This window comes from Staurois parvus, unplaced genomic scaffold (assembly GCF_062004578.1).
Source record: "Staurois parvus isolate SC_StPar_1 unplaced genomic scaffold, SC_StPar_1.0 ptg000011l, whole genome shotgun sequence".
Taxonomy (NCBI): Eukaryota; Metazoa; Chordata; class Amphibia; order Anura; family Ranidae; genus Staurois; species Staurois parvus.
Window position 1 is genome coordinate 3,521,083 of NW_028317807.1, and position 13,551 is coordinate 3,534,633.

Sequence of the window (13,551 nt, forward strand, 5' to 3'; positions counted from 1 at the left end):
TGTGCCACTTTCAGGTCTCCTCACACTGCTGGTGGGTTCCATTGTGTCATAGGGTGCTGGCAGATTACGGGCCTCCCATTGCTGCTGCCAGGCCCGTAATCTGTCATGGGCCCCTGTACCGCCTCCTCATGCTGCTTCCAGGCCCGTAATCTGTCATGGGTCCCTGTACGGCCTCCCATTGCTGCTGTCTCCATCGCCACACTCTGCCATGTGCCACTTTCAGGTCTCCTCACACTGCTGGTGGGTTCCATTTTGTCATAGGGTGCTGGCAGATTACGGGCCTCCCATTGCTGCTGCCAGGCCTGTAATCTGCCATGGGCCCCTGTACCGCCTCCTCATGCTGCTGCCAGGCCCGTAATCTGTCATGGGTCCCTGTACGGCCTCCCATTGCTGCTGTCTCCATCGCCACACTCTGCCATGTGCCACTTTCAGGTCTCCTCACACTGCTGGTGGGTTTTATTTTGTCATAGGGTGCTGGCAGATTACGGGCCTCCCATTGCTGCTGCCAGGCCCGTAATCTGTCATGGGCCCCTATACCGCCTCCTCATGCTGCTGCCAGGCCCGTAATCTGTCATGGGTCCCTGTACGGCCTCCCATTGCTGCTGTCTCCATCGCCACACTCTGCCATGTGCCACTTTCAGGTCTCCTCACACTGCTGGTGGGTTTTATTTTGTCATAGGGTGCTGGCAGATTACGGGCCTCCCATTGCTGCTGCCAGGCCCGTAATCTGTCATGGGCCCCTATACCGCCTCCTCATGCTGCTGCCAGGCCCGTAATCTGTCATGGGTCCCTGTACGGCCTCCCATTGCTGCTGTCTCCATCGCCACACTCTGCCATGTGCCACTTTCAGGTCTCCTCACACTGCTGGTGGGTTCCATTGTGTCATAGGGTGCTGGCAGATTACGGGCCTCCCATTGCTGCTGCCAGGCCCGTAATCTGTCATGGGCCCCTGTACCGCCTCCTCATGCTGCTGCCAGGCCCGTAATCTGTCATGGGTCCCTGTACGGCCTCCCATTGCTGCTGTCTCCATCGCCACACTCTGCCATGTGCCACTTTCAGGTCTCCTCACACTGCTGGTGGGTTCCATTTTGTCATAGGGTGCTGGCAGATTACGGGCCTCCCATTGCTGCTGCCAGGCCTGTAATCTGCCATGGGCCCCTGTACCGCCTCCTCATGCTGCTGCCAGGCCCGTAATCTGTCATGGGTCCCTGTACGGCCTCCCATTGCTGCTGTCTCCATCGCCACACTCTGCCATGTGCCACTTTCAGGTCTCCTCACACTGCTGGTGGGTTTTATTTTGTCATAGGGTGCTGGCAGATTACGGGCCTCCCATTGCTGCTGCCAGGCCCGTAATCTGTCATGGGCCCCTATACCGCCTCCTCATGCTGCTGCCAGGCCCGTAATCTGTCATGGGTCCCTGTACGGCCTCCCATTGCTGCTGTCTCCATCGCCACACTCTGCCATGTGCCACTTTCAGGTCTCCTCACACTGCTGGTGGGTTCCATTTTGTCATAGGGTGCTGGCAGATTACGGGCCTCCCATTGCTGCTGCCAGGCCCGTAATCTGTCATGGGCCCCTGTACCGCCTCCTCATGCTGCTGCCAGGCCCGTAATCTGTCATGGGCCCCTATACCGCCTCCTCATGCTGCTGCCAGGCCTGTAATCTGTCATGGGTCCCTGTACGGCCTCCCATTGCTGCTGTCTCCATCGCCACACTCTGCCATGTGCCACTTTCAGGTCTCCTCACACTGCTGGTGGGTTCCATTTTGTCATAGGGTGCTGGCAGATTACGGGCCTCCCATTGCTGCTGCCAGGCCCGTAATCTGCCATGGGCCCCTGTACCGCCTCCTCATGCTGCTGCCAGGCCCGTAATCTGTCATGGGTCCCTGTACGGCCTCCCATTGCTGCTGTCTCCATCGCCACACTCTGCCATGTGCCACTTTCAGGTCTCCTCACACTGCTGGTGGGTTCCATTTTGTCATAGGGTGCTGGCAGATTACGGGCCTCCCATTGCTGCTGCCAGGCCCGTAATCTGTCATGGGCCCCTGTACCGCCTCCTCATGCTGCTGCCAGGCCCGTAATCTGTCATGGGTCCCTGTACGGCCTCCCATTGCTGCTGTCTCCATCGCCACACTCTGCCATGTGCCACTTTCAGGTCTCCTCACACTGCTGGTGGGTTCCATTTTGTCATAGGGTGCTGGCAGATTACGGGCCTCCCATTGCTGCTGCCAGGCCCGTAATCTGTCATGGGCCCCTGTACCGCCTCCTCATGCTGCTGCCAGGCCCGTAATCTGTCATGGGTCCCTGTACGGCCTCCCATTGCTGCTGTCTCCATCGCCACACTCTGCCATGTGCCACTTTCAGGTCTCCTCACACTGCTGGTGGGTTCCATTTTGTCATAGGGTGCTGGCAGATTACGGGCCTCCCATTGCTGCTGCCAGGCCCGTAATCTGCCATGGGCCCCTGTACCGCCTCCTCATGCTGCTGCCAGGCCCGTAATCTGTCATGGGTCCCTGTACGGCCTCCCATTGCTGCTGTCTCCATCGCCACACTCTGCCATGTGCCACTTTCAGGTCTCCTCACACTGCTGGTGGATTCCATTTTGTCATAGGGTGCTGGCAGATTACGGGCCTCCCATTGCTGCTGCCAGGCCCGTAATCTGCCATGGGCCCCTGTACCGCCTCCTCATGCTGCTGCCAGGCCCGTAATCTGTCATGGGTCCCTGTACGGCCTCCCATTGCTGCTGTCTCCATCGCCACACTCTGCCATGTGCCACTTTCAGGTCTCCTCACACTGCTGGTGGGTTCCATTTTGTCATAGGGTGCTGGCAGATTACGGGCCTCCCATTGCTGCTGCCAGGCCCGTAATCTGTCATGGGCCCCTGTACTGCCTCCTCATGCTGCTGCCAGGCCCATAATCTGTCATGGGCCCCTGTATCGCCTCCTCTTGCTGCTGCCAGGTCCAGAGTGTGTCATGGGTCCCTGTACGGCCTCCCATTGCTGCTGTCTCCATCGCCACACTCTGCCATGTGCCACTTTCAGGTCTCCTCACACTGCTGGTGGGTTCCATTTTGTCATAGGGTGCTGGCAGATTACGGGCCTCCCATTGCTGCTGCCAGGCCCGTAATCTGCCATGGGCCCCTGTACCGCCTCCTCATGCTGCTGCCAGGCCCGTAATCTGTCATGGGTCCCTGTACGGCCTCCCATTGCTGCTGTCTCCATCGCCACACTCTGCCATGTGCTACTTTCAGGTCTCCTCACACTGCTGGTGGGTTCCATTTTGTCATAGGGTGCTGGCAGATTACGGGCCTCCCATTGCTGCTGCCAGGCCCGTAATCTGTCATGGGCCCCTGTACCGCCTCCTCATGCTGCTGCCAGGCCCGTAATCTGTCATGGGTCCCTGTACGGCCTCCCATTGCTGCTGTCTCCATCGCCACACTCTGCCATGTGCCACTTTCAGGTCTCCTCACACTGCTGGTGGGTTCCATTTTGTCATAGGGTGCTGGCAGATTACGGGCCTCCCATTGCTGCTGCCAGGCCCGTAATCTGTCATGGGCCCCTGTACCGCCTCCTCATGCTGCTGCCTGGCCCGTAATCTGTCATGGGTCCCTGTACGGCCTCCCATTGCTGCTGTCTCCATCGCCACACTCTGCCATGTGCCACTTTCAGGTCTCCTCACACTGCTGGTGGGTTCCATTTTGTCATAGGGTGCTGGCAGATTACGGGCCTCCCATTGCTGCTGCCAGGCCCGTAATCTGCCATGGGCCCCTGTACCGCCTCCTCATGCTGCTGCCAGGCCCGTAATCTGTCATGGGTCCCTGTACGGCCTCCCATTGCTGCTGTCTCCATCGCCACACTCTGCCATGTGCCACTTTCAGGTCTCCTCACACTGCTGGTGGATTCCATTTTGTCATAGGGTGCTGGCAGATTACGGGCCTCCCATTGCTGCTGCCAGGCCCGTAATCTGCCATGGGCCCCTGTACCGCCTCCTCATGCTGCTGCCAGGCCCGTAATCTGTCATGGGTCCCTGTACGGCCTCCCATTGCTGCTGTCTCCATCGCCACACTCTGCCATGTGCCACTTTCAGGTCTCCTCACACTGCTGGTGGGTTCCATTTTGTCATAGGGTGCTGGCAGATTACGGGCCTCCCATTGCTGCTGCCAGGCCCGTAATCTGTCATGGGCCCCTGTACTGCCTCCTCATGCTGCTGCCAGGCCCGTAATCTGTCATGGGCCCCTGTATCGCCTCCTCTTGCTGCTGCCAGGTCCAGAGTGTGTCATGGGTCCCTGTACGGCCTCCCATTGCTGCTGTCTCCATCGCCACACTCTGCCATGTGCCACTTTCAGGTCTCCTCACACTGCTGGTGGGTTCCATTTTGTCATAGGGTGCTGGCAGATTACGGGCCTCCCATTGCTGCTGCCAGGCCCGTAATCTGCCATGGGCCCCTGTACCGCCTCCTCATGCTGCTGCCAGGCCCGTAATCTGTCATGGGTCCCTGTACGGCCTCCCATTGCTGCTGTCTCCATCGCCACACTCTGCCATGTGCTACTTTCAGGTCTCCTCACACTGCTGGTGGGTTCCATTTTGTCATAGGGTGCTGGCAGATTACGGGCCTCCCATTGCTGCTGCCAGGCCCGTAATCTGTCATGGGCCCCTGTACCGCCTCCTCATGCTGCTGCCAGGCCCGTAATCTGTCATGGGTCCCTGTACGGCCTCCCATTGCTGCTGTCTCCATCGCCACACTCTGCCATGTGCCACTTTCAGGTCTCCTCACACTGCTGGTGGGTTCCATTTTGTCATAGGGTGCTGGCAGATTACGGGCCTCCCATTGCTGCTGCCAGGCCCGTAATCTGTCATGGGCCCCTGTACCGCCTCCTCATGCTGCTGCCAGGCCCGTAATCTGTCATGGGTCCCTGTACGGCCTCCCATTGCTGCTGTCTCCATCGCCACACTCTGCCATGTGCCACTTTCAGGTCTCCTCACACTGCTGGTGGGTTCCATTTTGTCTTAGGGTGCTGGCAGATTACGGGCCTCCCATTGCTGCTGCCAGGCCCGTAATCTGCCATGGGCCCCTGTACCGCCTCCTCATGCTGCTGCCAGGCCCGTAATCTGTCATGGGTCCCTGTACGGCCTCCCATTGCTGCTGTCTCCATCGCCACACTCTGCCATGTGCCACTTTCAGGTCTCCTCACACTGCTGGTGGATTCCATTTTGTCATAGGGTGCTGGCAGATTACGGGCCTCCCATTGCTGCTGCCAGGCCCGTAATCTGCCATGGGCCCCTGTACCGCCTCCTCATGCTGCTGCCAGGCCCGTAATCTGTCATGGGTCCCTGTACGGCCTCCCATTGCTGCTGTCTCCATCGCCACACTCTGCCATGTGCCACTTTCAGGTCTCCTCACACTGCTGGTGGGTTCCATTTTGTCATAGGGTGCTGGCAGATTACAGGCCTCCCATTGCTGCTGCCAGGCCCGTAATCTGTCATGGGCCCCTGTACTGCCTCCTCATGCTGCTGCCAGGCCCGTAATCTGTCATGGGCCCCTGTATCGCCTCCTCTTGCTGCTGCCAGGTCCAGAGTGTGTCATGGGTCCCTGTACGGCCTCCCATTGCTGCTGTCTCCATCGCCACACTCTGCCATGTGCCACTTTCAGGTCTCCTCACACTGCTGGTGGGTTCCATTTTGTCATAGGGTGCTGGCAGATTACGGGCCTCCCATTGCTGCTGCCAGGCCCGTAATCTGCCATGGGCCCCTGTACCGCCTCCTCATGCTGCTGCCAGGCCCGTAATCTGTCATGGGTCCCTGTACGGCCTCCCATTGCTGCTGTCTCCATCGCCACACTCTGCCATGTGCTACTTTCAGGTCTCCTCACACTGCTGGTGGGTTCCATTTTGTCATAGGGTGCTGGCAGATTACGGGCCTCCCATTGCTGCTGCCAGGCCCGTAATCTGTCATGGGCCCCTGTACCGCCTCCTCATGCTGCTGCCAGGCCCGTAATCTGTCATGGGTCCCTGTACGGCCTCCCATTGCTGCTGTCTCCATCGCCACACTCTGCCATGTGCCACTTTCAGGTCTCCTCACACTGCTGGTGGGTTCCATTTTGTCATAGGGTGCTGGCAGATTACGGGCCTCCCATTGCTGCTGCCAGGCCCGTAATCTGTCATGGGCCCCTGTACCGCCTCCTCGTGCTGCTGCCAGGCCCGTAATCTGTCATGGGTCCCTGTACGGCCTCCCATTGCTGCTGTCTCCATCGCCACACTCTGCCATGTGCCACTTTCAGGTCTCCTCACACTGCTGGTGGGTTCCATTTTGTCATAGGGTGCTGGCAGATTACGGGCCTCCCATTGCTGCTGCCAGGCCCGTAATCTGCCATGGGCCCCTGTACCGCCTCCTCATGCTGCTGCCAGGCCCGTAATCTGTCATGGGTCCCTGTACGGCCTCCCATTGCTGCTGTCTCCATCGCCACACTCTGCCATGTGCCACTTTCAGGTCTCCTCACACTGCTGGTGGATTCCATTTTGTCATAGGGTGCTGGCAGATTACGGGCCTCCCATTGCTGCTGCCAGGCCCGTAATCTGCCATGGGCCCCTGTACCGCCTCCTCATGCTGCTGCCAGGCCCGTAATCTGTCATGGGTCCCTGTACGGCCTCCCATTGCTGCTGTCTCCATCGCCACACTCTGCCATGTGCCACTTTCAGGTCTCCTCACACTGCTGGTGGGTTCCATTTTGTCATAGGGTGCTGGCAGATTACGGGCCTCCCATTGCTGCTGCCAGGCCCGTAATCTGTCATGGGCCCCTGTACTGCCTCCTCATGCTGCTGCCAGGCCCGTAATCTGTCATGGGCCCCTGTATCGCCTCCTCTTGCTGCTGCCAGGTCCAGAGTGTGTCATGGGTCCCTGTACGGCCTCCCATTGCTGCTGTCTCCATCGCCACACTCTGCCATGTGCCACTTTCAGGTCTCCTCACACTGCTGGTGGGTTCCATTTTGTCATAGGGTGCTGTATGGCCTCCCATTGCTGCTGCCAGGCCCGTAATCTGCCATGGGCCCCCATACCGACTCCTCATGCTGCTGCCAGGCCCGTAATCTGTCATGGGCCCCTGTACCGCCTCCTCATGCTGCTGCCAGGTCCAGAGTGTGTCATGGGTCCCTGTACGGCCTCCCATTGCTGCTGTCTCCATCGCCACACTCTGCCATGTGCCACTTTCAGGTCTCCTCACACTGCTGGTGGGTTCCATTTTGTCATAGGGTGCTGGCAGATTATGGGCCTCCCATTGCTGCTGCCAAGCCCGTAATCTGCCATGGGCCCCCGTACCGACTCCTCATGCTGCTGCCAGGCCCGTAATCTGTCATGGGCCCCTGTACCGCCTCCTCATGCTGCTGCCAGGTCCAGAGTGTGTCATGGGTCCCTGTACGGCCTCCCATTGCTGCTGTCTCCATCGCCACACTCTGCCATGTGCCACTTTCAGGTCTCCTCACACTGCTGGTGGGTTCCATTTTGTCATAGGGTGCTGGCAGATTACGGGCCTCCCATTGCTGCTGCCAGGCCCGTAATCTGTCATGGGCCCCTGTACCGCCTCCTCGTGCTGCTGCCAGGCCCGTAATCTGTCATGGGCCCCTGTACCGCCTCCTCATGCTGCTGCCAGGTCCAGAGTGTGTCATGGGTCCCTGTACGGCCTCCCATTGCTGCTGTCTCCATCGCCACACTCTGCCATGTGCCACTTCCAGGTCTCCTCACACTGCTGGTGGGTTCCATTTTGTCATAGGGTGCTGGCAGATTACGGGCCTCCCATTGCTGCTGCCAGGCCCGTAATCTGCCATGGGCCCCCGTACCGACTCCTCATGCTGCTGCCAGGCCCGTAATCTGTCATGGGCCCCTGTACCGCCTCCTCATGCTGCTGCCAGGTCCAGAGTGTGTCATGGGTCCCTGTACGGCCTCCCATTGCTGCTGTCTCCATCGCCACACTCTGCCATGTGCCACTTTCAGGTCTCCTCACACTGCTGGTGGGTTCCATTTTGTCATAGGGTGCTGGCAGATTACGGGCCTCCCATTGCTGCTGCCAGGCCCGTAATCTGTCATGGGCCCCTGTACCGCCTCCTCGTGCTGCTGCCAGGCCCGTAATCTGTCATGGGCCCCTGTACCGCCTCCTCATGCTGCTGCCAGGTCCAGAGTGTGTCATGGGTCCCTGTACGGCCTCCCATTGCTGCTGTCTCCATCGCCACACTCTGCCATGTGCCACTTCCAGGTCTCCTCACACTGCTGGTGGGTTCCATTTTGTCATAGGGTGCTGGCAGATTACGGGCCTCCCATTGCTGCTGCCAGGCCCGTAATCTGCCATGGGCCCCTGTACCGCCTCCTCATGCTGCTGCCAGCTCCAGAGTGTGTCATGGGTCCCTGTACGGCCTCCCATTGCTGCTGTCTCCATCGCCACACTCTGCCATGTGCCACTTTCAGGTCTCCTCACACTGCTGGTGGGTTCCATTTTGTCATAGGGTGCTGGCAGATTACGGGCCTCCCATTGCTGCTGCCAGGCCCGTAATCTGTCATGGGCCCCTGTACCGCCTCCTCATGCTGCTGCCAGGTCCAGAGTGTGTCATGGGTCCCTGTACGGCCTCCCATTGCTGCTGTCTCCATCGCCACACTCTGCCATGTGCCACTTTCAGGTCTCCTCACACTGCTGGTGGGTTCCATTTTGTCATAGGGTGCTGGCAGATTACGGGCCTCCCATTGCTGCTGCCAGGCCCGTAATCTGCCATGGGCCCCCGTACCGACTCCTCATGCTGCTGCCAGGCCCGTAATCTGTCATGGGCCCCTGTACCGCCTCCTCATGCTGCTGCCAGGTCCAGAGTGTGTCATGGGTCCCTGTACGGCCTCCCATTGCTGCTGTCTCCATCGCCACACTCTGCCATGTGCCACTTTCAGGTCTCCTCACACTGCTGGTGGGTTCCATTTTGTCATAGGGTGCTGGCAGATTATGGGCCTCCCATTGCTGCTGCCAAGCCCGTAATCTGCCATGGGCCCCCGTACCGACTCCTCATGCTGCTGCCAGGCCCGTAATCTGTCATGGGCCCCTGTACCGCCTCCTCATGCTGCTGCCAGGTCCAGAGTGTGTCATGGGTCCCTGTACGGCCTCCCATTGCTGCTGTCTCCATCGCCACACTCTGCCATGTGCCACTTTCAGGTCTCCTCACACTGCTGGTGGGTTCCATTTTTTCATAGGGTGCTGTATGGCCTCCCATTGCTGCTGCCTCCACCGCCACACTGTGGCTCCACACTCTGGTTTTGGCCCCGTGACTGCCCAAATGAGTGAAGTGTGCGGTGATTCTAAGATCGACGGCACTCATCTGCATGTCATACTGACTAACAGTATTATTTCTCTTCCCCAGCAGACTCCAAGGGCATTTAAATTAAAGGTACAGTGTTCTGCACTAATATAAAGGCTCTCTGAAGCCTAGAAACACCCTTTTTATAAGTTAAATTCGCAGCGAATATATTCGACTCGAATCGAATTTATTCCGCGAATTCGCCGAATCAGCCGAATCAAATTTTTTAATACTTCGCTCATCTCTAATAATAATATATACATAAATTAGAACACCCCTGTGCTGTAGTTAATTATTATGCAATAGTGCTAAATATTTTTTGAATTAATAAGATCAATAATGTGAGAAAACTTTAATAAATATATTCAGATTCCATAAACGTGATATTATTATTATTATTATTATTATTATTATTATTATTATTATTATTATTATTAAAAAAATTATTAAAAATAAATAAATAAGAAACCACCATTTGATATATATGTGCAATAAGAAATATATATGTGCAAAATACAAATGACAAAATACAAAAAATAAAAAGACCTCTTTTTAATCTTACTGTGCAACTGATATGTGCTCACCTCACTTATACAGCCCAAAGTTCTAAATAGGGCTATATACTTAATGCCCTTAACTGGACATAATATGAATGTCCCGATTTAATCTCTATATATAAAGATAATATTGTTGGAGTAGGCTGTAATACTGCTTTCCTTCCACTGGGGGCCTCCCAAATACTTCTGAGCTGTAAGGACTGGATGGATGGATAAGGATATCTCCCCTCGTCCTATGGGGATCTATCTCCTATTTCCTCTTCTTCCCTTTTGCTCCTCCAGTTTAGACCATGAAAAAGAGAGATTCCCACATAGTGCTTTATCCTTTATATAGAATTTTATTTATCTCCAGTAGAGTGCTCATTTTAAGAGAGGCATAAATTACAGAAATGAGACCAGGGGACCCTGGAGATGTTGACAAATGTGTTCAATGGGCATTTTACGGTAAGGATATGTGGAAGTTTGCTGTAGGGACATAATCTAATGGCGCAATTGCAAATAACAATAATGTTCCCATGGTGGAGCCCCCGTGACCCCCAAAGAGTTTCCCAAGATGGAAACGAACGTGTGGTCAGGAAGTTATGTACAGTAAAAAGGCCATGGGAGGTCCACCAATTGAACGCTTTATATATGTCTAAGGATAAAAGGAAACCCGGTATCCTGCGGCGATGTAATATGAATGAGATGGATGACTTTACGTATGTTCTAGTCCCTAATTTTAATCACTTAGTATACTAAATTATGTTATTACCATTGTTAATCCATTTTATGCTTGCCTTGTTACCAACCATGTTGTGTGACAATAAATTACATTTGCCTTTACTACCTGGTTTAGTGCCTGTTTTCTTTAATATAGCACTACCAGGGGCGGACTGACCATTTGAGCACTCGGGCACTGCCCGAGGGCCCAGGGTCAGTAGGGGGCTCCATAAAATGCCCCTGGTACCTTTTATGGGCTTTTTTGGGTGTGTTTTGAGTGTGGGCAAGGACACAGGGGCCCCATGATCCCCAATTGCCCGGGGGCCCCTTGAGTTGTCAGTCCGCCCCTGAGCACTGCTATTGATCAAAGAATTACTTTCAGTGAATTCCTGTGATATTGTATGTTAGTACACTCAACCTGGTGTGTCAGAGGGGCTGAAGTTCTTAAGAAGTTTGGGGCAAAGAACAGAAGACCCATCCTATCCAGCGGCTTCTATGGAGTTGTTGCTACACATACAATGCAAGAGGGAGGTTTCTAAATTTCTAACCCCTTGTTAGGACAGAGTGTTCAAATCGAGTTTACAGCTGATTTTGAGAAATTGTAAACACAGTACAGACCGTGTTAATTCTGTGAAACATTACTCCGCATCTCCCTCTTACTAAATAATACAAAGCAGAGGGAGCATGTAAGGATTTTTAAGCAAGTAAAAAGCACTCAAAAAGGTAACCAGCAATTTTTAAATATTTTTTAAGTTATTCTGTGTTAATGGGAACATATAGCACTATAAACTAGGTGTCTGACTACAAAAGTGTAAATACACTTTAAAGGACAATTTCCTTTTTAATGTTGGCCTTTAAATGTTTTCCCTACCCTTGTGAATGGCAGCCTTCGACCAAAATTAATTTCAATGGTTTTTTATAGCTATGACATCGCTGCCCTGCCTCTCCACCCCATCCAATCAGAGAACTTTTTGCATTTATTCATAAAATTCAATACATTCTCTGAATGGCGCTCATACGAAGTGGCTGACCTCATGTGTTTTCAAGCAGCTGCAGCCCGCAACCCCTGAATAAAGACCACGTGAAGATGGAGGCCTTCTGCAGCAGATAGAGCTTGCCGCTGGGCTTCATTCTAAGATAAGTCTTTCATAATGTGCTAGTATGCAATGCATACTAACACATTATATTAGCCTGCAGCAGGAAACTTGTTTTTTTTTTAGTGAGTTTACTACACTTTTAGTCTCCATACACACTGGGTGTTTTGATAAAGCTGGTAAGGTTAGCTGTGTGAAGTCACATTAAAAATGTGAGTTTTTCAGTTTTTTCATATCTTTTCGACCTGTCCTGCTATTATGTCTTTTTGGCAGGTAGTATTACATACAAATGAAGAAGTAGTACATATTAGTGTTCCCCTTGACCCAAAATTCTGTTTATTGGGGCTGGTAGAATCGCTGGCTCCCGCTGTTGCCAAGCTCATCTTCTTAATAGTCCTGTTGTTTTATGCTCGTAAAACAATCACTCTAAACTGAAAAAAAACATCTCCCCCTACCATGACCTATTGGAAATGTCTGGTCAATTCTAATTTACTCCTTTATCAGACTACCTATTCTAACAGAGGATGCCCCCACAAATTTAATAAAATTTGGTCATGTTGGCTTGATGATATTTGTATCGCCATTGCGGCAGCTGATGTGGGGAACTGATTGACGGATAGTCACCCAGGTGCTTTGTTTTTTCTGTTGTGAGCTGGCTTCCCTTTTATATATTATGTTCCTGTTATATTGTCTATAAATGATTAGGCCTTGAATATTATGTGTGGTGCCCCCCCTCCCTTCTTTTTGTTTTTCTCCCTTGGGTTGTTTTGAATCGTTGTTGTTTTATGTACACTCTGTTGGTCTTTGACCCTGCCCCTGCGTGGGCGTCTGTTGTCTGTATGTTTTTATACGTTTAACTGCTTTGCACTGGTGCCTCCCGGCCCTTTAAGAGTTTCAGAAGGCGGGCGGGGTTTTAGAGACATGTGACCGCCATGATTCGCTATTGCGGCAGTCACATGATCAGAAAAGGTCCCGATCGAAAGGAGAAATTGGGACCTTTCCGTGAGTCAAAGACATATGTGCTTGGAGCACGCAGGGCACGCACTCTCAGCACATATGTATTGTCTAATTGCACGCAAATATGCAAACACTAGGTGTTTAAGACCCAGACGCCGAGAGGCTGCATATTTGCATGTGCTCGGCGTCAAGGGGTTAAAATAAAAAAAATTTTTAAAAATGAGTTTTTCAGCTTTTTTTTAGCCTTTTTGCATTAGCGTTTAGCGGCGCTTTCCTGCCTTTTTCCGAATTTGTATTTTTTACCGTACTTTAAACTTTTGTGGCCTTTTACTATGTTTTGCTGTTTTTTTAAGCATTTGAGCGTTTTTACAGCTAAAAACTCCTCTAGAGACCCACTAGTCCTGGGTTTTTTTTTGCAGACAAAAAACGTCCCTGCCAAAAAACGTTGATTACAGTCTATGTGTGCGTGGACACATAGGATAACATGCAGGGGGGTTTACTAGCTGTAGAAAAAAACGTCAAAAACAGCCGCTGTGATAAACGTCCAGTGTGCATGACTACTTAATATTAATAAATGCAATGTAAATGAGAGCATGCAAAGGTCTGTATGAAAGTCTTCAACGTACTTGTCTAACATTAATATTGTTACTTTATTATGCCTCCTACAAGGAGGCACAATTGTTTTTGTGGACTTCCCACAAGTCTTCTGCCAATGGAAACACGGAGGAGGATTCTTTCCTCATGTTGGCTCAGTTCCTGAATCTATTTGTTAAGCTACACACAAACACGCACACTTAAACGGACACTAAACCTAAAAACATGGCAAGTTCAGCTGGTCCCAGTGAGTTGCTGTTTTTTGTGAATGGAAGGAAGGTAAGATATTGATTGCAATCCTTTACGACAAGCTCATATAGTCTGTGAGTAGT

At 53.1% G+C, this 13,551-nt stretch overlaps 1 protein-coding gene across 2 annotated transcripts in view; it reads left to right on the plus strand.

The window, feature by feature from the left end:
• Positions 1–13,551, plus strand: part of LOC149473717 (aldehyde oxidase-like) — a 202,286-nt gene that overhangs the window by 17,208 nt on the left and 171,527 nt on the right. The window contains exon 1 of one of the 2 annotated variants that reach the window (XM_089670170.1): positions 13,373–13,498. The exons of the other annotated variant lie outside the window; for it this stretch is intronic. Within the exon in view, the coding sequence (XP_089526296.1) occupies positions 13,445–13,498 (54 nt within the window). The 5' untranslated portion in view covers positions 13,373–13,444. Of the gene's footprint in view, positions 1–13,372; positions 13,499–13,551 lie in introns of those variants that run through there. 2 annotated transcript variants of the gene reach the window in all.